The sequence below is a fragment of the Lynx canadensis genome, chromosome A1 (assembly GCF_007474595.2).
Source record: "Lynx canadensis isolate LIC74 chromosome A1, mLynCan4.pri.v2, whole genome shotgun sequence".
Lineage (NCBI taxonomy): Eukaryota > Metazoa > Chordata > Mammalia > Carnivora > Felidae > Lynx > Lynx canadensis.
In genome coordinates, this window is record NC_044303.2 from 189,255,147 (window position 1) to 189,282,150 (window position 27,004).

The 27,004-nt window shown below is 36.0% G+C and overlaps 1 protein-coding gene and 1 long non-coding RNA gene across 3 annotated transcripts in view; one reads left to right on the forward strand and one right to left on the reverse strand.

Annotated features, from left to right (window-relative positions):
- UBLCP1 (ubiquitin like domain containing CTD phosphatase 1) overlaps positions 1-16,511 on the reverse strand; it is a 34,368-nt gene extending 17,857 nt beyond the window's left edge. The window contains exons 1-9 of one of the 2 annotated variants that reach the window (XM_030328375.1): positions 16,411-16,511; positions 12,959-13,156; positions 12,095-12,186; positions 11,607-11,692; positions 11,404-11,519; positions 10,289-10,387; positions 7,937-7,974; positions 6,929-7,027; positions 3,278-3,394 (exon numbers count right to left, since the gene is read on the reverse strand). In XM_030328375.1, the coding sequence (XP_030184235.1) occupies positions 3,278-3,394; positions 6,929-7,027; positions 7,937-7,974; positions 10,289-10,387; positions 11,404-11,519; positions 11,607-11,692; positions 12,095-12,186; positions 12,959-13,112 (801 nt within the window). In that variant the 5' untranslated portion in view covers positions 13,113-13,156; positions 16,411-16,511. The remainder of the gene's footprint in view (positions 1-3,277; positions 3,395-6,928; positions 7,028-7,936; positions 7,975-10,288; positions 10,388-11,403; positions 11,520-11,606; positions 11,693-12,094; positions 12,187-12,958; positions 13,157-16,410) is intronic. The other variant, XM_030328367.1, reaches the window with a different exon arrangement.
- On the forward strand, positions 16,503-26,651 carry LOC115522776. The gene is made up of 3 exons (XR_003971584.1): positions 16,503-16,575; positions 22,977-23,138; positions 26,170-26,651. It is a non-coding gene; the product is annotated as an uncharacterized LOC115522776 (long non-coding RNA).
- Positions 26,652-27,004: the final 353 nt, after the last annotated feature.

The window sequence follows — 27,004 nt, forward strand, 5'->3', positions numbered from 1 at the left end:
TCTTTGTCACAGTTCCAATAAAGTTTTGTCTTTTTAGGTTATCAGTTCAAATATCTTTATAAAACTCAAGACAACCTTTCAACAATTTTTAATTAATTTTAGATGAAACGGTATGTCTGGGATTTGCTTTAATTACAGAGAGGGAAGTAGGTTGGGTACAGAGCAAACAATCATCTAAGAATTAATAAGTTGTTTAAACTGAATCATGCAAACACAGAAGTTCATTATATAATCCTATATAGTTCTATTTATATTTGGATTTTTCCATTTTATAAAAATTTTTTTTAAAATCATATTCTTAAAACACACATATAAGGAGAACTGAATAAATCACACTTAGTAAAGTATTAATATACCCTTATCATGATTTAGAGAAAATGCAAACTGCTTATTAGTTATTAATTTTACACAGTAAACTGAAAAACAGAGGACATTTAGTTCTGTCCCCTGTTAAGTACAATGAACCCAAAGAATCCATACCCTAACAAGAATAGGAAAGGTCTTAAATATTTTATATATATATGTATACTTTTTATATATATATATATATCTTTATATATATATATATACTTTATATATATATATATATATATATATATATATATATACTTTTCTTCTCTGTTATTGGAAAAACACACCAGCTTGAAATGGACAGAAGAAAATTTTCCCTATGTTCTACTCGCATCAGAACAGCTTGGTGTCAGGACCCCCATTAGTCAGTTAGGCTTCCACAACTTTAAGGGCACCAATCAGAGCTGTCAGGGGGAGTCTGCACAGATGCAGGCAGTTGTAGATTCTGCCCCCAAACAGGTAGAGTGGGCAGTGCTGTCTCACAGCAGCAGCTATGCTTGTAGGAGATCAGGAAGATTCTCTTCAAGAATCAGACCTTGCGTAAGCCCTGGGGCTGGGAGTAAAGAGGCATGATATCAGGATGTGATGAAAGGAGTTTCTACATAATCTTGGGCAATATTATAATGTTTCAAAGTATTCCTTCATTCAAGTAAAAAAAGATAACATGCTAACTTTTAAACTATTAACATACAATGTGCCAATGTGATTCCTAGTTTAACAGTAGGAAGGGATTTTGACTAAAAGACAAAGTACAGTTTCTGTGGCTGGTAAATAAGATTTACCAAGGTCCTGCTAAGTTAGGTTGACTTTCTAAACATTTAGCCTTAAGCACTATTAAACAGCAAAACTAAAATACTCCTATGACTCTGGATCTAAAAGTTAAACTAGTTAAGTGCAAAAAAAGTCTATTATCCACCCAACTTCACTTGATCTAGCATAATCATTTCTTTTTGTACCATTCTTCAAAAATGATCTCACTAACAGGACAGGCAACATATGTGACCACTACAGTCTCATATCAAAGAAACATTTTTAGGAACTTAAGATGGTCTAGATTATCTGCATTTTCTTATATCATCATTTCCTTGTACAAATAACAATATGAAGTTTTCAGAGTACTGATTTATCCATGACCAAAACACAAGTTTTGTTAGTTCAGTACTGTATTTATTCATAATTCACAATGCCTTCCATATCCCATGTCAAACCTTAAGATTGGCAAGCTTATATTATAAGTTTGCTCTTTTAAAAAGAAGCAGTCTTTAAGATCTCTGTGAAATCTTTTTTGAGACTTCTATCAAGAGCATTATGAAACCATGACAACAAAACACAGTAAGAATATTTCTCAATTTCAAAATGGCTTCTATGTCAATGTAGGCAGATCATTAATAATTACCTTCTTAAAAGAGGTTTTCAAAAGGAGACATGTGAGAGATTACCTATAGAATGTTTAAAAATATCTCTCCTGAATTAAAATTTGGGCAGTTTGGAGACTTAGGTATTTTTAGGAATTCATTCAGTGATTCTACAGAGTACCTTGTTTAAAAAAATAATAATAATCCTGCTCTAAACTAACATGAAGAACTAGAAGTTTATATCATCTTTGCATCCAGAGAGAAGTAGGGCCCAAATGTGGGCTGGAAAAATAAAGTTTCTTCTAAACACACATGAAACTAAGGATTATGTAATTTTTTTAAGTTAAAGCTTTCCTCAAAAATCACTCCTTGAACATCATGATGACTTCACTTCCTGTCCTGAGCAGGTATTAACCACTAGTTTCATTTGGTTTAGATCAAATGAATCTTTCCTCACGAATTTATTTCTGTACAACACCTGGTAAACTACGCACAAGAAAAACACTTCTTCCAAAGCCTCAAACAGACACCATTTTTAAAGAGGAACACAACCACCAATCTACCTCAAGTACTTTTCATCCAAGTCAATAGCTTTTATAATTGCTGCAACTCACTACTGAGATCAGCATTCTGTCTCTCAGCTATCCTCATACACTAAAGAGTACATCCAGAGTCTATAAGGAAAGCTTAAAAAATGTACTTTCTTCTAAGTTTTCTCTTTTAAAGTTATCAAGAACCCAACTTGTAGAAAGGTTCAGGACTGAGAATAAAAATATCTTAGGGTTCATATTTCCATTTCAGATTGAGATTCCACTTGTATTAGTATAATATGAAGCTATCTTTTCCATTTTCACATCATACTGACATTCAGGCAACCATAGGTACCAGAAATGTAAAGTTTCAAATTTTTCTCTTACCAATGTTATGCTGCCACCAGGATTAAATGTTACCATCATATCTGCAAAACTGCATCTGACTTCATGCTAAAATCACTGGCTTAGGAATCAAGTCACTTAGATTCTAACTCAAATTCTGTCATTAACCAGTCACATACATAACTTTGGGCAAGTTACAAATTTTCTGATCCTCCGATTGTTTACATAAAGTTAAGAAGATAGACAAAATGATTGAGATTCCTAGCTCTGGCATCTTATAACTCTAAGATCTCTACTTTTCCTGTATGAATTTTCAAAACCCTTAGTTTCAGTTTAAACAGGAAAAAATAAGCTTTTACTGCCAGCTTTCAAGCTAACATCAACTAACATCAGAAATTCTAAGATTTGTATCGCTAATAAAATGTCTGATGCTTTCACTTATGATGCTAAAAGTCAACAAAAGCCCGTATGTTGCTCCCCAAAGCTGATTAAAAACACCTGGATAAATTGGCAAACTAAGAAGATATCAATGTGGGAAACAGAATGTTCAACTGTAGATGAATTTTTCTAAATATGTAAGCTTTCTTGCCTGTGACCATAATATAGGACTTCTGAAAATTTATGAAACTCAACAGTGCTAAAGTTCTACCACAAATTCCAGATTACATAAGCATAGTAACTAAAATTATGTCTTACCTTTAACCCATTCTGTGGGTTCATTAGAAAATTTCTTCCAATGTCATCAAACATAATGGTGTTTTTTTTGCTGTAAAACTCCGAAAACTTTCCCCATATGACACCAAGAGGCTTTACCTTAGAATAAAAGTTTAGATTTAACTCAATTTTATCAGTAGTTCATCCTTTCTTAAAAGCAGAGATACCTCAAAATGCCCTGCAGAACTGCGTCAGAGCACTTGCTTTCTCCTATAGGATGCTGACAGCTGGCTACGTGAAAGGATCACAGCTGAGATGCAACACATTTTAAAACACAATGGATCTCACAATGTTAACATCTGAAAGGTCTGTTCATGTCTACCTTACCTCACTGTAAGACTTTCCATAATTTTAATGTGAAGATTGGAGGTCAAAGGAGGGGTAATTATTTAAAAAGAATCTGAAGTAATTGTCTGAGTAGTCACATGACTTCCTGAGCTAATACGTGCCCCTCAGAGCCTGAATGTCACATGGGGTCTGTTTTCAAAATTAGAAAACCTTAATAATAAACAATGTACCTGGCTCTATTAATACAGAACTTAAATATTTTGTAGAGGAAAGAAAATTGATTCTGCCTTTAATTTAGTGGCACAGGTGCACAACTTCTAGGGCAACTGCTTAACTTCAAATGCACTATAATTTGTAATCTCTTGCTTTTATTTCTGAGCTGTTGTTTTTACAGAAGGAGAGTAAGAAAGCACGTGACCGGGGGGAGAGGGGGAGAGGGAGAGAGACCGTCTTAAGCAGGTTCCACGCTCAGCATGGAACCTGACGTGAGGCTTGATTCCACAACCCTGGGATCATGACCTTAGCCAAAATCAAGAGCCAGATGGTCAACTGACTGAACCACCCAGACGCCCCTAGTTCTGAGTTCCTTTTTTTTTTTTTAAGTTTATTTATTTATTTTTGAGAGAGACAGAGACAGCGTGAGCAGGGGAGGGGCAGCGAGATAGGGAGTGAAAAATAATCCCAAGCAGACTCCATGCTGTCAGCAGGAAGCCTGATGCAGGGCTTGAACTCACAAAATGTGAGATCATGACCTGAGCTGAAACCAAGAGTTGGACGCTTAACCAACTGAGCCACCCAGGCACCCCTAGTTCTGAGTTCTTAAAATAAGTCTTCAAAAAGATAATTCCTTACACATTCCTATCTGTTGGTACTTGCATATATTCTCTATAAAACCACACAAGAATGTAGGAAGAGAAGACTAACTGGCTAGAGGGCCAGGTGGGAAGAGGACTTTTCATTACATACTTTCTTATTTTTGAATATCAATTTATTATACACATTCAGAAAATTTTTTAAATAAATTAATTTTTAGAAGTACTTTTTGCTGAAGACAGGAGTCTCATTTATGGTAATATGAGATTCTATGATAATAATATTATATGAGATTAAATGGTAGTATACAAATGACAACAAAAGTTGTCATTTAAAAATATTCTTTTTCACTTTCTAGAACATATTTTAATATGGAGAAAGACGTTTTTCTTCTTAGTGTCTTAGCTACTGCAAAGAATGATATTGAAATTACTTTACTATCTAAAATACTTTAATTTTATTTGCCTTAATTACTTTTTACTATTTGTTTACTACTGAAACACCCCCCAAATACTTCAAGACAAAGATGGAACTGACCCAGTAAGCTAATTCTTCATTTTCTTAGCTAACAAAAAGACTTAAGAAAGAGGACAAGAGCTCTGGTTTATGACACCCAGGGTTAGAAATCCTGCATCCTCTTAAATAGTGCTGTCACTTTCTAATTACGTCAAGTACACTCTGTTCCCTAAAACATGGACTACTTTGTTCTCAATTAAATACTGCTGACTATAGGAAAAAAACATGAAAACACAAAAAAGCACACAAGAACAGTTAAAATTACCTATAATCCAATCATTACCAAGGATAATAATTAGCTATTCTGATAATACTGTATTTGCCTCCAGTCTTTTTTATAAACATCAACAGCTTTTGAGTTCACAGATGTTTTAAGTGGGAACCTGAACCAAATAAAAGCTAAAAACTATTTCTAACAGTCTGCAAATACTGCCCTCTAAGTATTTTTTTCACTTTAATGACGTATCATGAAAAATTTTTCATTCACTAAATATTCTATTACATCATTCCATTACATGAACAAAAATTTTTATACCCAATTCCCTACTATTGGATATTGAGGATTTATTCACTTTTTTTTGAAGTATAATTAACATACAGTGTTTTAGTAGTTTCAAGTGTACAACACAGTGATTCAACAATTCTACACATTACTTGGTGCTCCCCACGGTAAGTGCAGTCACCATCTACATCACCATACAACGTCGTTACAACATTATTGACTATATTGCCTATGCTGTACTTTTCATCTCCATGACTTATTTATTTCATAACTGGAAGTCTGTACCTTTTAATCTCCTTCATCTATTTCACCCATCTCCTCACCTATCTCCTCTCTGGCAACCACCAGATTTATTTTTATTTCTAATTTTTAACTATTATAAACACTACTATGTTTAACACTTCCCAAACTCATTTTAGTGTTTAGATTTTATGAATGTACTATTTTAGTACATTATAATGTTTTTCCCTTCGTGTATGAAGTATTTCCTTTATTGAATAAATCTCCATCACTTAAATAAACCTATATATGATTTCAATGATTTCAATACAGTCCCCACTAGGCTTTCCTAGTTTGCTAATAGTTCTCCCCAATTCCTACTAGTTCATGAGCTTCCCAAAGCTATAGACTATGTCTCCTCATCTCCAACAGTGCCTTCCACAATATGTTCTAGTAGGAGTTCAATAATAGGACTGGTTACTTGATGAGTAAACAAATTAAAGAACTCTAATCTTTTTAGCCCAACCTTTTCTTCGGACAGTCTTGTTGCTCTTCTCTAGGGCTACACATACATCATAGCAAAGTACATGCATTATGGTATCTGTTTTTATTTATCAAATTTTATATGGCGCGGGGCGAGTATGTTTTGGTTTGCTTCTAGTGTTTTCCTTGATGACACCTACCCTGTTTTTAGCAACACTGTGCTGCCATCATCATGGAATAATTATCCATGACCGTTGACACTCCTGCCTCAAGATCCTTAATTCTATCATTAAAATTCCAATCTATTAGCCCTACCTACATCTTCCTATGTCAAACTCAACTGATGCTTTCTATCCTCTCAGATATACTTCCTAATTCTGTAGTTTATTCCATCAATATAAATACAAAAAGTACGCTAGAAGGGTGCCCAGTTGGCTCAGTCAATACAGCATGCAACTCTTGATCTCAGGGTTATGAGTTCAATTCCCACAATGGATGTAGAGATTAGTTACAAAAATAAAATCTTTAAAAAAAAAAAAAGGTACTCTAGAAAATAAACAAGTCTTTAAACAGAAGATGATTTTTTTTAAGTTTATTTATTTTGAGAGAGAGAGAGAGAGAATGTGCAAGCATGGGAGAGGCAGAGAAAGAGGGAGAGAGAGGATCCTAAGCAGGCTCCTCACTTTCAGCGGGGAGCCCGATATGGGGCCTGAACTCCTGAACCCTGGGATCATGACCTGAGCCGAAACTAAGAGTCAGTCTATTAACCAACTGAGCCACCCAGGTACCTTGGAAGTAAAATGATTTCTTACATCTATTAATCCTCTCCTTGGAGTATGTACTGTTATCATAGCAGCACTGTCCAACATGAAGGTAATCTTATAATTTGCATTTGTGCTCACTCCCAGCTCCTATAAATACAAATATTCATGTGGTTAAAACATAATAATATGAAAAATTCCAAGCTTTCTGAATACTCCAGCTACAATTTCCTACAATGCCAACTTTCTACCCTACTGGCCACCACACCTTGCTCAACAACTAGCAAGTTTTTTAGTTTCATTTTACTAAGTCAATAAATGAGTCCAAAGAAATTAAACTAGAAACAGACTACATCCCATTTTGTATTTCAGAAGAACATCACTTCTTTAAGTATTACAACCAAGGCAAAAGAAGGGGCGAAAAAGGATTGTAAATGGAGGATTAAAAAAAGGGGGAGGTGTGCTGTACTTTTTTTGAAAAAGACTTAATTGTTCAATACAGTCCACTATTGAACAGACTTTAAACACACCTCTATTCCTTTTTTTTTCAATATATGAAATTTATTGTCAAATTGGTTTCCATACAACACCCAGTGCTCATCCCAAAAGGTGCCCTCCTCAAAACCCATCACCCACCCTCCCCTCCCTCCCACCCCCCATCAACCCTCAGTTTTTTCTCACTTTTTAAGAGTCTCTTATGCTTTGGCTCTCTCCCACTCTAACCTCTTTTTTTTTTTTTTTTCTTCCCCTCCCCCATGGGTTTCTGTTAAGTTTCTCAGGATCCACATAAGAGTGAAAACATATGGTATCTGTCTTTCTCTGTATGGCTTATTTCACTTAGCGTAACACTCTCCAGTTCCATCCACGTGGCTACAAAGGGCCATATTTCATTCCTTCTCATTGCCATGTAGTACTCCATTGAACACACCTCTATTCCTAATAATGGCATTTGTTTATCTACTAAATGCCCTCTGATGAGATGAAATCAATTCAACTTGGAACTTCTAAAAAGACAAATGCAATTTCAAAACATTCTTAAATGGATTGTCTAACACTTACTTTCATTTTAGCTTCAATCCACTTCATATTTGTTGCAGCTAAAATATGAAGAATGATAATATGATACAAATGAAAAGCTTGGACTTCATTTAAAATTTTTTTCTTCTCTATAAGTAAGTTTTCTAAGCAAGATTAAAAGTTCAAATGCATCACAAATAAGAATTCCTAACATATTTATGGTAATTTTAAGTATTCTTAAAAATAAACTTATTTTTAGTGTGTCAACACAAAATAGAATTTTAACAACTCTTATCTAAAAGATACAGGTCACCAATGTTCAAAAGAATTTTGAATCTAGGTAATTCATAAATTAAAACCTAAACTCCTTTTTAAAAACAGCCCTAAAACTATTTTCTTATCAATGCAAACTTAAATATAGGGTGCCTGGATCTCCAATCTATTTCCACATTCCCACTGCCATGCAATGCATTGGTATCTATGTCAATATAAGCAAATCAGTGTTATGTGCCAAAAGTTGATGCCAAAGTTGACTGCTAGGTCTGATGAAAATTAGCATTTTGCCAGGCTCAGGAAACTTAGTGCTTATTCAGTCTAGGAGCTTTTAACAATGAGTCTGAGACAACTAAATTAATAAATTCTATCTATGTATCTGCTCATTGTGAGACACCAACCAGTTTCTCAAGATCACTGATATTAAAATTCAACCCTGTTTTATATGCCCTTCTGGTCCCAAGTTACTAGACTAAACTACATTTTAAACATTTTACCTAATTTTTTTTTAATTTTAAAAATTTTATTAAGTAAAATGCTTAAAAAGGAAACAAGTTTAATTATTTAAAGTGTGTATATGTGTATGTATGTATTTTTTAAAGGCAAAAGAGGTACCTGAGCTCTCAAAATAAAAATCTTTGCACACATATACAAAAACAGAAAGAATCACCTTATACACAAAACTGGTCAGTTGAACTAGAATTTGAGAGACTGATGTATCTACAATGACAACGATCACAAGATAGGGAAAAACAATTTTTTTTTAATTCAGTATCTATTTTGGGTCTATAATACCCAAATGAAAACAAAAATATTCATACCTAATAAAAAGGGTTTCCAATTAAGTAATTACTATACGACAGACATACTGACACTTTTATTCTTGCAACTACCCTGTAATATAGGTTTACTTATCTTCATTTCTCAGACAAGGAACTTAAGCTCAGAGAGATTAACTGACCTCCCCAGTGTCACAAAGTAAGGACCAAGTCAGAATTAAAACTCTATTTAGCTCTAAAGTAAAGTGCCTTTTTTAACATACGGCCACAAAAATATCATAATTTATAAAAATAACTTATTTTAAACCTATGATGGTAAAAAGTTCTCTAAATTTCTAAGTCTAGTTTAATAACATTTAGAGGAAAACCTTTTTTTCTCAAATGTCATCTTAGGTGTCAGTTGAACAAAAATATGTTCCCAGGAAGCTCTCTTCTCTGTACGTTATAAGCCAAGAAATTATGTATTTAACTATGTATTTAACCTTAATGGCTATGAACTCATATTAATACTGAACAGAAATTAATAATTTCCTCTGACTAAAAGGAAAAGTACAAAGGAAATTTAAAGATTGAAGTAACAACTATGGGGTCATCAAAAACCCAGTACAATTAAATGCAGCATCTTTAACTGATGAGATTTTATTTAATTCATAATCAAGATAGCTCATTTCTGCCTATGACTTGCCAAGAGGCAACGTTAAATGTTTGAGAGGTAAGATATAAATCAACGCACTGCTTCCCTTAGCAATAAAATCTTACCAGAAAAAAATGTCCACTGAACTAAACAGTGTGTTCAGTATGTAATAAATTTACTTTTTGGAGCAAACTGATCTTATTATGGACCTGTAAATTCCTGGAATGGGCCACCAACCACAATTTAAGCAATACTGCTTTAGTCCATCTATTAATTTCCCTTAAGTAAATTCACATTCCTTTACTTCTGAAGAACATCACTGTGATTTTTCTACACACATCTTTCTCCAAGTGTTTTGAAACTACAGTGATAAAGGAGAAAGCAACAATATCTGGAGTCTTCAGAGATTCTACAGTAAAGATCAGAAAGAAAAGTTCTCATCAAGGTGAGGTCTTACGGAAATAAGATCATTTTTGTTCTGACAGCATCATCTACTCTCTTTCTACATTTAACTATTTCAATGGTAATGGTAAATGTAAGTTTAAATTGTGTTGCAAGAAAGTTAAATATGCTTCATTAGAAATTTGCTAAAGCAAATGAAAAACGTATCATATTTAACCTGAGGTCACGTTAAGTCACTTTATAAAGCAGAACAACTTACAGAACAACATTACTTCCATAGAAATCTAAACAAAAAATATAGCTTACACCAAATAACAATGTCATAATCCTCATATGCAGATGTGAGGAATTCGTGAAGATATGGCCGCATTAATTCTACTCCAGTCTCTGCACAAGACCTATGGTCTAAAAAAAAATCAGTCACAGATGATTATTAGTTTGTTATCATAGATAAGTACGTGATATCAACGAAACTTATAAAATGTAATATAAACATTCAGATGCAAATTACATAAGACTGAATTACATTGGCTGATAAACAGAGGTCTTTCAAAGCACACAATTTAAAATCCTTGCAATCTAATTTTAATTAATCGACTTTAATTTGTGAAGAGCAATACCCAGAATTCAGGCTTATACAGTAAACTGTAAATTTATTTTTCACATAGCCTCTAAAATATAGATGTTATTTTGTGACATGGAAAGCAAACTAGAGCCACCTATACTCACTTTTAGCCATTCACCTTCCAGATAGAATCACATTTCTCCAAAATGACAGGCCCAATTAACTTAATTATCAAATTTTAAAATAAGTATACATTAATCTATGACCTGTACTTAAAGTTTAGGATGAGAGCTAAATAAATTCATGCTTGTATCAGGAGTTAACTAATCACTTCTTAGCAATATTTTTGGATGAAATAAACATCTTCTTTCTCTTTTTTTGACATGAGAAATTTTAAATTCAAGAATCTGCCCTGAACATAATTAAATGAAAAACCAGGGATAAAATATCAAAAATAAGTTTTAAATAATCCTCATAAAAATTTAAATGTTAATCAACAGGGAATACCTTGGTTAAATTATGATGCATCCATTAACTACAGTACTGTGTGACTAAAAACTATATACATTTAATTCACAATGAGTATATTGAATGACTGCGATATTCAATATATCATCAAGTAAAAGTGAAAAGGATATACATACAAACACACCCTGGAAGATACACACCAAATATAAGAATAGTTATCTTTGGGTTTTGGGGTTACAGGTAACTTCCAAATTTTCTATAATGAATGATTTACTTTTTATAATAAGAAAAGCTTTCAATATTTCATACTGGAAGAAAAAAGTAAACAAAAGGAAAAAAAGAGTTGTTATGGGTAACAGAAGATGAAGCACAATTTCAGCTGACTTACCAAATAACGTATAATCAACATCTAGTACCAAAAGCTTTTTCCCTTCCCTGGGAGGATTCAAAATCTCCACTTTGTACTCCTTCACTCTGCGGGAAATTTTCAATAGGTTTTCTTCCCTAGTAGAAAAATAAAATCAGATGAAACATTCACCTTTTTTTTTTTCACATTATAACCCATTTCCTTTGATAGTGAAAAGCACTTACCTATTTTCTACTTCAACTACTTCATCTTCAATATCAAAGTCGTTGACAACATCATCATTGTCTGGAGGTGGACCTAAGACATCTTCCTATTAAGATGAAAAAATGGTTTTGTTTTACCAGATTATCTTTAACATAACAAATGCATGCATAGCATAAAAAGCAAATAAAAGATACAAGCTGAGTTCAAGAATCTTTCAAAGATAGACTGTGAGAAAATTTCCACATTTTATACTTCATTATATATGTTCACTGGACAGATTTAACCATGTTAAATTTGACCATTTGCACTACACTTACAGCTAACTATATACTAACAAGTTCCCTAATAATTGTTTTCTGCTGAGTTAATACCACATACATTGGGAAGCTTTAATTTTTCACTGACTGTTAAACTGACAATTTTACCACAATTAAAATTATGATATAACAGTGTAATATAAATCATAATATCTTCAAAGGGACAAATGGTAACAAAAGTAAACATTTACCAAGCTCTCCTCACGAGTTCCCATCATCATGATTTTAGTATTTGGTTTCAGTTTGAGAGCTCCAAGCTTAACATCATTTTCTGCAGGTTTGCCTACAATACAAGCAAATGACTGTTTTCTCACTAAAGTTCAGGTGCTAGTTTCACTATCCCATTATATAAAACCCTAACATTAAAAGGTTTGGTACAGATTCCACAGCAGTTTCTTTTTTCTTAAATTAACAAACTGTCACTGCTGAATTAGCAATGTCTAACACACTAAGAAGTAACAACTAACACAAGATTTTTTTTCCCCAACTCCATCTAAGAGGAACACTTTTATCCAGCTAGCTAAATGAAACAAATTCATGTTATATTTTGCCATTCAAAATGAAGATGTTTTCCAAAAGGTCTTGAACATTGAGCACCTAAGATAAAACTAAAGATTTACTGCTACCCAAAATTCACCTTTCCATGATATGATAAACACAAACACTTTCAAGCTGTGTATGAACACTGCCTATAATTTTTAAATCATCATTTTTGAAGCAGCAAAGATAATTTAGGGAGAGTAGAAGAACCAAACTGTAATGAAAAAGCTGTGCTAGAACAAAGATGTCAGAAATTACGCTGTTTTACCTGAGGCTTCTGTGCCAAAGGTTTAACAAGCAAACACCAACTGTCAGAAGAATCAAAAGTAATCTTAATAGTGATGGTATTTTCAAGTAACTTTTAAAATTCACACTTTTACTATAAAACAATTTTAGGAATATCCTTATCAAAGAAATCTCCAGGGGAAAGACTTACTAAAGAGAAAAGATAATAGCTAATATAAAAAAATCACAAACATATCAATGCAAGAAGTTTAAAGCGAAGAGAGAATTACCTTTAACTTTGAGTCCAAGTAACTTTTGGCGTTCTGGTAGCACTCCTGTAAGGGTCTTAAGAAATTGCTTGAGATCTAGCACAGTATCATCTTCTGAAAGTGTGGTCACTGAATATTCCTGTCCACCCCATTTTACAATGATAGGGAGAGCCATCCTTGAAACATATGATCAAGCAGCTTTCACTCAGAAAAAGGTTCCTAAAAAGAGAGAGATATACAAGTAAATAAGTTAAAATAGATACATCAAAGATGTAGCCAAACTTGTAAATAAATTTTAGGAGCAATGTAGTTTGAGTCTTTCTTTACAACTTGATGGTGGAGAAACAAGATTTTCTCCTTACAGAAATGCTACCAGAACACCAAAAGTTATTAGGATTCAAAGTTAAAATTCCCCCTACCCTCCCAATTTTTGGCTTAAGTTACTACTTCATAACACTCAGATTCTGCCTGTCCAACCATTAAGCTGCAATGATAAGCTACCTATACCTTCGTCTTTGACCAGGTTTATGCTACAGGCAAGTTTCTCCACGATGGACCATTCATATTTATTTAACATTTGAGAAGTGGTACAGAGAGTTGTTAAAAGGGCAAACTCTAGAGTACCTGGGTTCAGATCCCAGCTTTCCCACTTACTAGCTATTTGACTTTGGGAAGTTACCAGACTCTTAGTGTCTAGGTTTACAGACTCTTAGTGTCTAGATAATACTACCTACTGTGGGGTTCTTATGAGGGTTAAATTAGCTAATATTTATAAGTCACATAGACCTGGCACATAGTAAGCACTACACAAATTAAGCACCGGCTAAATAAATTTTCTTAAAAACTGGAACTGAAGTATTCCAGGCACTGTGCTAAATAGCAAACAGCCATTATTTGTTTCATATTTAGTAAGTCGTACAGTTTTCATGCAATGTCATTTAACAAGGTTGATAAGAATTGTCCCTCTTTTACAATTAAGGAAATGAGAGTTCGGAGAGTAATCTTCGGAGAAGATACTTCGGAGAAGTATGTAATCTTTTCATGGGCACATAGGTGGGAACACAACAGGTCTTCTGACTAAGTTTCATGTTTCTTCTCCTACATCACAACTGTGTCTCTTGAAAGATCAGTAAATACAAAACCCACAGACACAGATATAAGCAAACAAAATTATACAGCAGCTACTATTCTTATCAACCATTAACATGTAGGTCTCTTTCCTCTAAAAGCTTTCTACCAGTTTTCCTAGGTGCATTTCCCTCACATGTCAGAGAACAGAATTTCCTAATTTCAAAAGTATTGGTCTTTACAAATGCTATCACTTATTTAATGAAATATTTGCTTGCATTCTTCCTGAATTATGACCAACAGCAAGGCAGCAAACTGAATCATGTGAAAATAATTTAGAAACTTAAACTGTCTTCACCATGTCCACTAGAAGATAGCACCATAAATTCACTTAATACTTACTCTCTTATGTTTACAACCTACACTACTGAAATTTAAATAAAGTGTGTTAATTTAGGGCAATGTAATCCATTTTAGAGATAACTTGCTAGCAAATGTTATGATCGTCAATAAAGCGCCAAACAGACCTCTTGAACCAAACTGAAATATGGTTTAAATACTATTTTTCTGTGAAGGTGGGAATAAAAATGAAAATTCACAAAAGCTAGGAATGCAACCAGTACTAACAGTTTATGTTGTGTTGAGGGGAGCATAGAGTTCGGAGTGAGGTCACCTGAGCTCCAGATGAGTTTAGACAAGTCACCTCTAGACCAGCATTCTCAAAGTGTGGTCTCAGACCAATGACAGCATGACCCTACTTGGTAACTTGTTAAAAACATAATTGGGGCTGGAGAGAAAGGACCTAGCAATTTGTGTTTTAACAGTCCCTGTCCCAGCCTCCCCCAACCCCACCATTTCTGAGGCACACTTAAAGTTTGAGAGCCAATACTCCAGACTCCTCAATTTTCTCGGCTAAGAAAGAAAATACGCTGAATGGCATGGGCTCTTATGCTTAATAAAGTAGTATACAAATGTTATACATCACCTATACCACTAGTGGGAATTCCAAGTTAGCAAGTACTCTAAAGGACCAAGCATAACAAAACAAATACCATTAATATTTTTAAATTCATAATCCTAAAACTACTTTTCAACTTCATTTCTTCAATAGTGAGATCATTCACAATGCAACAACACAATGCAAACGCATGAGTCATTTTGTTTTCACATTTAACCTTTCTCACACAATTCTAATACAGGAAAACCTTGGATTCTGAGTAACTTGTTGTGCGAGTGTTCTCCACGATGTGCAAATTTTCCTAATAAACTTTAACTTGATAAACGAATGATGTCCTGCAATAGTAGTATGTGACGCTACATGATCACATTTAAATGATCCCATGATCACAACTAAGCCAATGGTTCTTGAAATTTGCTTTGATATACGAGTACTTTAGATTACAAGCATGTTTCCAGAACAAATTATGCTCCCAAACCAAGGTTTTACTGTACTTTGTATCTTTCTAGGCCCTATCAGATTTATAAACTGAAAAAGGATTTGGGAGGGGGGGGGGTCAATTAAACCCAAACAAGTAAGTAAGGTTCACACCTTTCGGGTGAACCTAGAGTCAGGAAGAGCTGTTTGGGTTAGCTCTTCTGCCTAACATACTGTGCTGACTTGCCTAGTCAGTTCCAAAATTCCTGACCCCAAATGAGGTAATCAAGATCTACTTAGCAAGAACAGTGCTAAGGATGAGATAACACCCTGACAGCACTTTGTAAACTGTAGAGAGGAAGACAAATGGTGGAGATAACAGAACAAGGCCAGCACGCTAAACAACTTAATTATATCACTTAATCTTCACAATCCTGAACAACTATTGTCTTCATCATAGAGATTCAAAAACTGAAAAAGAAAGAAAACATCTTGTCCAAGACCACACAACTAACATGTGGCAAAGGTGGAATTTTGAAACTAACAGCAGCAGAAGTTAACACCTTGGGAACTGGGAGTAGGTTAACTTTTCAACAAGCCTACAGCACAGCAGCAGCAACTGCGTGGTAGTGCAGAGGCAGCAGCCCTGGGACAACATACAAGCATAGTCCATACTCAAAAACCCCGGAGGCTGGGATGCCTTCAATAGGAAGGAGGAGGAGAGATGATCAAACCCCGGAGGAGGGAGGAATGAAGTTTGGGGACGCAAAACCCACTGGGGGACGGGAAGCCCACGACATAGACAAGGCCGGATGGGAGGGCGGTGGCCCCTGCGACGAGCGGGCCGGGGCCGGAGGCCTGGGCCGCAGACTAGGGCAGACGCGGCCCAGGGCGCCCACAAGCAGCCTCCAGCCCTCCAGGGCCGACCGCAGGGGAGGCCCGCCGCGCCAACAGCAGGGCTGAGCTTCGCCCCCTCGGCCCCAACGGCCTCTCAGTGGGCAACGCACCGAGGTGCCCCGCGTCCCCTCACCTGGAGCGCGGCGGAACCGGCAGCAGTGGACGCAAGAACCGGCCGCGGCGGAACAGAGGGTGACCGGAAGTGAAGACGGACCGGAACCGGCTAACGAACCGGAAGTTCAAGTTTGAAACGGAAACGCGCCGGAGACCAGACGGCTGCTTCTCGTGTTTGTCTTTGGTGAGGCTAATCCTATATAGCTGCTATCAGGGATCTCCTCACCTGGCGACGGAGCCAGGCCTTTCCGAGACAGTTACCCCCTGTTCAGATACCTACGATCCCTGGATGGCTGCCCGCCCTCCCCCGTTCTGCGCATGCGCCCTCTAGTGGGCGCAGAGCTGGCGGGTGCTTCAGGGATTTGACGTCTTTGGTATTGTTTCGCCAAAGTCGGAGGTGGGTCAGTGGTGTTGCGCTGGCTTCCCGGGGGGTGCTGAGACCTTCGTAGGACTCTGCCGGAGGACTCGTGTGGCTGTGTCATGTTCCGGATGAGGGCTAAAAGGTGACCTTTGATGACTGAAGACTTTAGACTCCCTCCTTGGCATCAGGGGCTACCTGCACTAGTGATTTTAGGAGCCTAAACTTCTACCCATTTTATCCAGTGTAAGGGTAAATTGAGGACCGTCAGGAATGGGAAGGGGCAAGCCTAAATCGCTCAGAAAACCAAGGCAGCGAATCTCAGTATGAGAGCTGCCATCGAGGTTACTCCAGTATAGAATTTTGCCTCCACCTGCCCATCCCCGCCCCCACTCCATTTTTCCCTCTGAATTCGAGGTAAGCCATTTACAAACCCTGACAAAAGAACTGTAGATTTTAATGGAAATTCAGAGCAGTTCCAATCTGATTCATACAATGAACTCCCAACGTGCATCACTTGATGGCAGACAGGAGGAAACAAAAAAATAAATTGCCACTAGATTGTTGTATATGGCGCCAAGCAAAACTTAAAATTTTGAAAAGGAAGGGAAAATGAGCATATTGGCCTCACATAAGCACCAGTCTTTGAATTATGTATTTTTTTTCCTTCTAATTGTCAGTGATGTAACTGATTCAGGTTTCCCTTTTGGCTGTGACCAAGAGAAGCAAAGAACCAAGTTTTGTGTCCTAACAATTTTTTAGTTAAGGCAAACACTATTTTATGTTCTCCTTACCTCTCTCTTTTGGTAATTTTTATTGCACTAGTAATGCATGAAAAGTCTCTCATTTTTAAAAATGAAACATTTTCAATAAAAGGAAAAAACTATATACCCTCTTTCTTTAAAAAAAAAAAGAGGGGGGGCGGGGGGAGAGAGAGGAAAGGAAAACCCCAAATTAAAAGAATTTGTACAAGAATCACACATTAACAGTCCAGCCAAAGAGATGGTCAAAAACCAGGGATTGAACTCTAGAATGAATTACAGTTTTCTTTCAACCCAGTCTATACCTTGTTCATGTGCTAACCAGTTGCTTGGCCACTTTATATTTTTTTGCTGTTATTAGAGAAGCTTGTTTTTGTTCATCATAAATGTCAACTAAAGCATTTTAAAGTTTAATTCTAAGCAACAGGAATCATAAAGAGATTCTTCTTTTTAATAGTAAAATAGCCATTAAATGAAAGGTCTGATAAGTTTGGTGTTCCCAGAGTGTGGATAACTTAATAATTCCTAATTGTTGAACAGTGGTATTTCTCAGAGAATAATGGTAGCAAACTATTTTGGACAGAGTCCATCTAACAGATGATTTACCCATATGTCAGTTCTTCCAAGTCCATTTCTATTAAGGTAAACATTCATGAAATCAAAAATTATGTTAAGAATAAAGGAGCTGGATTCCTGGTAACTAGGAATAAATACAAAATGGACTTTTAAAAAGTGCTCATAGCAACTCACAAGTGCCATTAGGAAGTGAATAATTAAACTTCTGCCTCTTGTTGCTCACTAGACCCTCTCTTCTAATGTACTTGTGCCTCACTCATAATTCGTTGAAGCAACTAGAGGCCTGGGAATTCCGAGAGTTTCAGTAGGTTGTTGGGTCTAAGATACTAAAAGAAACATGGAACCAATTTCATAAAATCTGATGTTAAACTGCTGGTATCACTGTGATCGTGTTTGGATTGTGAGGCTAAAGGACATTGCTGCACCCCAGCCAGACATCCACTACCACCTTGCTTTTACCTCCATGTTCCCCTGACCTGTTTACTTCCTTCCCCTTTCTCTCATGCCATTTTCTTTCTCTCCCCCCCCAGTTGAAAAATACTTCCCTTCTTTCTTTCTTGTTTTCTTTCTTTTAAATTTTAGTTACTACAGCACTTTATTTCTCTCATCTAGAATCTGTTCCCTTGACCTTTCTCTGACTGCAGTCAGTGTGCTGAACATGGTCAGAATCTGGCCCATATGGCAGACTCCACAGTATCTTAACTTGGCCTGGCAAGTTTACTTTCTCTATTTAGGTTGCTTTTCCAAATGGCAACTGAAAACCACAACTGTCTTTAAACCTCAGATCTTCCAGTTTACATCCTGTTCTTGGCAGATGACTTTCTCTTATATTTTTGATAAGAAAATAGAAGGTCTCAAAAAGGAATTGCTTCAACTTCAGACCTCTGAATCTATAAACTAAATTATATCTGTACTTGTCTTTGCCTCTTTTGCTTCTATTTCAATGTGGTAGTTTCCTTCCACCTGAAGCCAACCCTTATACTTGTGCTCTGGCTCCTTCCTTCTCAGCTTTCTTTAATTCTGTTATCCTCTCTCACACCTATATTTTTAACCTTTCTCTCTACTGGTTCATTTCTATCAATGATAAACATGCTTTGATATCTGGCCATCAAGATACCTTTCCTTTCACAGCTGAGAATTTCAAAAAAATTTTCTTTAATGTTTATTTATTTTTGAGAGAGAGGCAGAGTGCAAGCAGGGGAGGGACAGAGAGAGACAGAATCAGAAGGCGGCTCCAGGCTCTGAGCTGTCCCACAAACCGTGAGATCATGACCTGAGCCAAAGTCGGAAGCTTAACCAACTGAGCCACCCAGGCAGCCCTGCTGAGTATTTCAAACATTGTTTATATTTGTGTGTGTAAACTTGACACAAACTGTAATTGTGTATTTATCTCAAAAAAATTGTTTAGTGACAGTCTGTCACTATATTGTAAGCTTCGTGAGGAAACAGACCATATCTGATTAATTCACCATTATATTTTTGGAGTCTAGCATTGATGTTGGCTAAAGCAGGTAATCAAATATTTGCTGAATGGATGAATATTAATGAAGAAAACATCAAGTAATGAGAGCTTGTTATACAATAATACATATTATGCATAGAATACTGCATATCCATGAATGATGATAATTTGTATATGACTCTAGATGCACGGGAAAGTTCTGACATACACACTGAAATGTTAACAGTTCACGGCACCATAGGATGCACTCAGTATCTGAGTATACTGAGTATACTGAGTATCTCAGTATTTAAATGAGTGAATTAAAATTCTCTCTTGATGGCATCATAGAGGAAGTGATTTTCATCTTGTTTATATTTTTCTATATTTGGATTTTGAAATGCAATAACTTTGCATTTTTTAAAAAATTCAAATAAAAGAGATATATCCTTAACACATAATTTTATGCCTATCTTTGCAAGTCTTTTCTATGCTGTAGACGTTCACCCATTTGTATGCACAGTTTATGTGTAATTAAAAAAATAATTACAGATTTACAGGCAGTTGCAAAAAGGGAGATCATGTGCACCCTTCACTGAGTTTTTTTTCTAATGATTATGTCTTGCACAGCTATACTGCAGTATCAAAACACTAACATTGGTACTTGTGTTTACATATAATTCTATGCCATATGTTACACGTACAGATTCACATAACCACTACAGTCAAGATACGGAACTCTTCCATCACCACAAAGATATCCTTGTGCTGCCCTTTGTACCCACCCACACCCCCATTCCTCCTCCCATTCCTAACCCTTGGTCACTAATTCGTTTCCCATCTTTATGCTTTTGTCATTTCTAGAATGTTATGTAAATGGAATCATACAATATATGCCTTTTTTAAAAATGTTCATTTATTTATTTTGAGAGAGAGAGTGAGCATGAATGGGGAAGGGGAAGAGAGGAAGGGAGAGAGAAGAATTCCAAGCAGTCTCTGCCCTGCCAGTGCAGAGCTCGACTTGGGGCTTAAACTCACGAACCATGAGATCATGACCTGAGCCAAAATCAAGAGTCAGATGCTTAACAGACTGAACCACCTAGGCGCCCCAAACATATGTCTTTAGAAATTTTTTTTTTCATTCACTGTAAGACACTTGAGAGCTATTCAAACTATTGTTTGTAGCAACTCCCTTTTGTGGCTGAGTAGAATACCCTGGCATGGATTTACCACAATTTGTCTATTTATTCACCAGTTTGGAAATTTTGGGTTTTTTTTTTTTTTCAGTTTTTGGCTTTTACAAACAAAATAGACCATTTATAGGTAATGTAATTACTGATATGTTAACGCTTCAGTCTGCCAATTTATTGTTTGCTGTTCCTTCTGCTTTTGGTTTTTCTGTTTTCTTTTTCATGTCTTTCAGCTGGTTACTTGAATACGATTTTACAATTCCATTTTGATTTGTCTGTAATGTTTTCAAGTATATCTTTTTGTATAAATTTGCAATGGTTGCTCTAGGTATTACATTATGTATACATAACTTATCACAGCCTACTGGAGATGGCGTTTTATTAGTTTGAGTGAAATATAAAAACCTTAACTCCATTTGAGTTTCTTTACTCTCCCCAGTTTGTAATTTTTTTTAAGTTTGTTTATTTATTTTGAGAGAGAGCACGTATGCAAATGTGCATGCATGGGAGCAGGTGAGGGGTGGAGAGAGTGAGAGAGAATCCCAAGCAGGCTACGTGCTGTCAGTGCAGAGCCCAATGTGGGGCTTTATCTCACAAACATGAGATCATGACAAGCCGAAATCAAGAGTCAGACACTTAACTGACTGAGCCACCCAAACACCCCCAGAAATTTTTTCTTTAAATACTTCTTCAGGTCTACCCTCTTTCTCCTCTCCTCCCAGGACTCTAGTGGCACAAATGTTAGATCTTTTAGTATAGCTCACAGGTCCTCAAGACTGTTATTTTTTTTTAAATCCATTTTCTTTTTATTGTTCAGATTGGATCACTTCTATTATATATCTTCAGGTTTACTGATTCTTCTGTACTCCTCTATTCTTCTGTTGAGCCCATCCACTAATTTAAAAAGTTTTTTACTTTAGGATATTGTAATCTTTCAGTTCTAAAATGTCTGTCTTTTCTTTATGTCTTTCATTTCTTTGCTGAAACTTTTTGTTTCAAGCATGTTCATAATTGTTTATTGAATCATTTTTAATGCTGGCTGTTTTAAAATCCTTATCAAGTAATTCCAACATCTGTGTTCTCTCAGTGTTGGCATCTGTTGTCTTTCTCATCCAAATTGAGATTTTCCTGGTTGTCAGTATGAAAAGTACCTTTCTACTGTATCCTGAACATTTGGGGTATTACATTATGATACTCTGGATCTTATTTAAATCTTCTGTTTTATCAGGCCTTCTCTGACACCACAGAGTGGGGTTACGGGGATGACACCTTATAACTTCCTGGTCAGGGTATAAGTTCATATCCCCATTAGGCATTCTTTGTCACCCCATGTGACAAAGGGGTGTATAGGAGTGGGAGTTCAGGTTCTCCACCAGACTTCAACTGAAAGCCCCCATAGTTGGGAGGTAGAAGGATGCCTCATCGCTACTCCCCACATGGCCTCCACTGACATTATGGGAGATGGGGTTGCGGGAGGACCACATTTCCATTAGAAAATGGTAAAAGTTCTGGCTTCCCACTCAGCTTTCTCTGACACTATCCTGGTAGAGGGTTGGGGTACCTCATTATAGTCTGGCATGAGTGAAAGTCTACATTTCCCACTGGGCTATTGCTTACAGGGGTGGGGGTGGGACCACCACTTTTTCTGATACTTGGTTGGAGTATGGCAGTATGTTGGGCGTCTCCAAGAATACTCTCATGTTCAGTGATACAGCAGGAGTACTCACAGGACTCAATGTACAGTTGTATTCCTCAATGATACTTTCAGTAAATGTTACAAAGCATAATCAGCAAAGGAAAATTTTTGTGGAGTGAAGTCTAGAGGAAACCAGGCACAAGATTCTAAGAGTTCTCCCCCAGTAGAATTGCCCAGGATGCACTTAATTTTTCCATCAGTGAATTGTGAGAATGGGTATAACATGTTGTCTTCCAGGGAAGTTCATTAGAAACTCAGTGCCCAAGGTTTTTTGGTCTGGTCATATAGGTACCCACTGCTTAGCACCAATTCCAGACCCTCAAAAGGAAAGCAGATGTACAGTTTAAACCCTATCATTTGCATGAACAGTCAAGGCACAGTGAAGCATCTGTATCATTTAAGGAAAGTTTAATAATCGGTGTCGGGAACTATTTTTATCAGTGAAGTTCCCAGAGGCTAGCCAAAGGCCCACCTTGCAAGCAGGACGTTCTATGGCTCAGGCCTCTCAATGTTAACCTTTTTCTGCATGAGTGGTTATTAACTGAATGTTTCTTTCTTGCTAGGCTCTTCCTTTCCTGGTGCTTTGTCTAGAGAGAGCAGGCTTTTGGGGCCTTTTTTGTGTCTGAGCCTGCTGGCATTTCTAGGTTGCCTGCATCTCCAGCACCCAGTCTGAGAAATATGAAGCAAAAAGAAAACCCAGGGAATTCACTGCCATGTCTTTCAAGGTAACTAGCCAATCTGCCTTTCTCCATCTTTTCAGAGTTTTCATGTATTTGTTTCATAATTCCATCCAGGGTTTTAGTTGAACTTAGCAGGAGGGATGGGGAGAAGTGCAGCTACTCCACCTCGTCCCAGACCTGGAAGTCTCTGTGTTACTTTTATAATTAGGAAAAAAGTGAGTTTTAAAATTTTCATTGTGTTCATTGAAAACAAAATATGTATATCACATAGATTTAATTGATTTTATTGAATTAAGAACGCTTAACCTGAGATCTATCCTCTTAAAAAAAGTACCATATGGTATTGTTAACTATGGGCACAAAGTTGTATGGTAGATCCCTGGAACTTAGTTTTAAGCCTGAAATTGGTAGGCTTAGTTTAAATAGAGGGTCAAGGGGTGCCTGGGTGGCTCAGTCAGTTAAGTAAGTGTCTGACTCTCTGATCCACTCAGCTCATGACCTCACGGTTTTGTGAGTTTGAGCCCTGCATCGAGCTCTGTGCTGACAGTGCAGAGCCTGCTTGGGATTCTCTCTGTCTCTCTCTCTCCCCCTCTCTCTCTGCCCCTCCCCTGCTCATGCTGTCTCTGTCTCTCTCAAAATAAGTAAATAAACTTAAAAATAAATAAATAAATAAATAAATGGTCTAGAAATTACCAACTATAGGGGAAAAAAATCATGACTTGATTGCACTTATTCTAATAGTAAAGTTTATTTCTCCCAATAATGAAAATAATGTGTATTCATTATAGAAAATTGATTTTACTTTATTTAGTAAATGGAATGAAAATGTTAAAGTCAATAAAAATTACAGGGTGACAGAAGATCCAGATTCATTTAACTTTGCCATCATTTTATAGGGAAAATATCAAGAGGAGAAATTTTCCTATAGTTGAAACAGGCCCCCATAGATGGCCCTATAGCCAGTTTTCCATGCCCAGTGTTAACTGCAAAACTTGTGCTTCTTGTATATATCCAAAGTTGTGCATTGGAGGTTGTATCTTTTCAGTTGTGGGAGAAATAATTACAAATGTCCCTATCCACAAATTCTAGACTAATGAACTATTTCTGAAATGAAAATTTTAGTATAATATATTGCTAACTAATCAACATTCAATTTGAAATCTTAAACAAGAACATCAAATTGTTATTATGTTGCAGCATTTCACATTATAATGGCAATTTCATTTATTTGTTTTCTTTATCCATGGTGACTCATAAGTGTATAAATTAATATCTCCCATTCTTTAAGAAATATTAATGAAATGTCTAGACTGTTACAATTTAAACATTTACAGCATGACAAAGCAAGCTTTGATCACCAACAAGCTATCTGTAATGAATAGGCTACCATTATTTTATTCATTAGATTTCCAGTTGTGAGGAAACATTTCTTTAGCAATGTGTTTATGTCCAAAGAGCATTAGATAGGGTTCTAATGCAGCCTTGCCTAAAATTATCGTCCTCGAAGTGATCAATTTCTCCTGACCTCAGTCCCTGTTTATAAAAATGAGTTTACTGAATAATCAAAAGATTTTTTTTTAATTCTATATTTCAGAATCTCTAGGGTTTCATTCAGTAGTTCCCAAATAACAGCGTGTAGACCTGTGACATAGTTTCCATCAGTTTTCCACTTGCAAAATGACAAATAAAAAGATCATGTAGTACATTGGAAAAATCATGTTCTTTCTTTTTATTGAAAACTAGTATTGCCTCTCTCTTGTTCACATTTATCTTTGCTGGAATTTCCAGAGCTTCATTATTCACATTGAAATAAACTTCACAGAGAATTTACATTTTTAGTACTTAGAATTTCATTGATAATGTGAAAGTGGTACTGTTTTTGATGCTGTATAAATATTACTTCAGATGATTTGTTTTGAAATATTTTTCCTAATTTTAAATAACGGAAACTTAATCAGGCTGGGTTGAGCCAAAAAGATGGGGCTGGGGAGGAAGGGAGGCATCAGGAGGGCATGGTACCTGACCTAGGGAATTCGTTGAGTGTTGTTGAAGCAGGAGCCAAGGCAAGTTTAAGGTCGTTAACAATAAATCTACAGACCTTATTTACCCCTAGAGTACTGCTATGAATATGACTCTGACTCCCAGTCTATCATTCAGGTCCAAATCCCCAAGTCCTGAGATCTACTCTTACTGGCCTAACTAGGTCACATTGATTCTGGACCCATCAACTCCTCAAAGTGCATCAGGTTCTGCCTGAGCCTGCCCCTGTCTCCTGGGGAGGGTTCTTAGAGAAGAGGCCTCTCTGTAAGGCCAAGCAGCCACTCCTCAGGTGTCCTCTACATTGACAGTTAATGGTGTTAATTCTCTTCCTGACAGCTCTCAGTATTACTTTTTCTCTTCTTAACATTTTAGCTAATTCAGTGTTCATTTATCCACTCTTTTGTTTAACGATAATCACATCTTATCAATAAACAAGTCATTCATTTTCTTTTTCTCCATCCATGTCACAGCTCTTCAGATTTACATTAACTTTAAATTTTGCCACCTACAAATTTATTTTATGCCATCACTATTACTAGCCTTTATAAGAAGTATTAAACAGTTCCAAATTAGTTCATGGTTCTCAAATATTGAAATGTTTCATAATTTAAATTAATATGAATCCATTATTTTTTTTCTTAAACTTGCTCCCTCTGGATTTGATTACATTTTAAGAACTCCAATTATGACACTAGTCAAGATTATTATTCTCCTTTTGGTATAGTGAATCTAACCTGTAACTTTTTTCTCTTCACTGCTTTCCACCATATTTCTAATTGGCAGTAATCATGATAGCAGCTGTTATTTATTCATGCAAGCACCATAGATGTGTTATTTCATTTAATTCTCACAACAGCCTTATGGATGTTAGGTTAAAATTTTTTTGTCCCAAAACACAAAAAAGGGCAAACTCTGCATTCTGCATTTGGCCCATGGTTTGAGAAAATCATTGGCAGCAGTCTGTTTAAAACTAGAATCTGTTGCTTGGTGCTCTACCTCTGACCTTGGTTTAACTCAATTTCTGCTTCCTCAACAGGGCTGGGGAATGCAGCTTCAGGACTCCAATAGCATATCACTGGCATTGCTTTTTACATGTATTGATTTGTATTTCCAATCAATGATTAGCACATCTGATGTCTGATACCATTCCCTCCAGAGGTCTTCTGTAACAACTGATATGGACATGATACTTTGACGACAATGTTACTGGGGAGTTTAAGTTAAACAATTGAAATACTATCTTCAGACTATCTAGAAACAGTGAAAATGACATTCACCTTTAAATAAATTTATAAACACTATCTTAAAAATTACAGTTCTGCTGAGCTTCCATTTGAGCAATTGTGTAATCACATAATGACAGGAGAAAGACTAAAGAAGAGCAAATTGAAAAATAGTTTAGGAGACAAAATTATTATGTTTTCCTGGATCAGTAGAAGAGACTTGTTTAATAGCAATATCAAAAATAATATACTTTTTGTAGAAATTGAATAAAATGGAAGCAATTTACTAACAAAACTCCTATTTATGTGATGTATATTTATGAAACATTGTCCTGAGAACTGTAATTCTATAATGTTTCCATTTGAGCACTTGTATACCACTTAACTAATAGCAATAAAACTAAAAAGAGAAAACACTGAAAATTATTTTATTAGGCAAAATTCTTGCTGTGTTCCTGGATTATTTTAGTGGACTTGTCAACAACGACGACAAAAATACTGTAAAAACCATACCTACAAATAGCATAAAATGGAAACAATTTCCTTTTAAGAATCATGTTTAAATAATATACAGTAATAAAACAGTGTCTTAAGAATTATAATTCCATCTTCCATTTGAGGCATGGAATGATCACTTAATATAGGTGA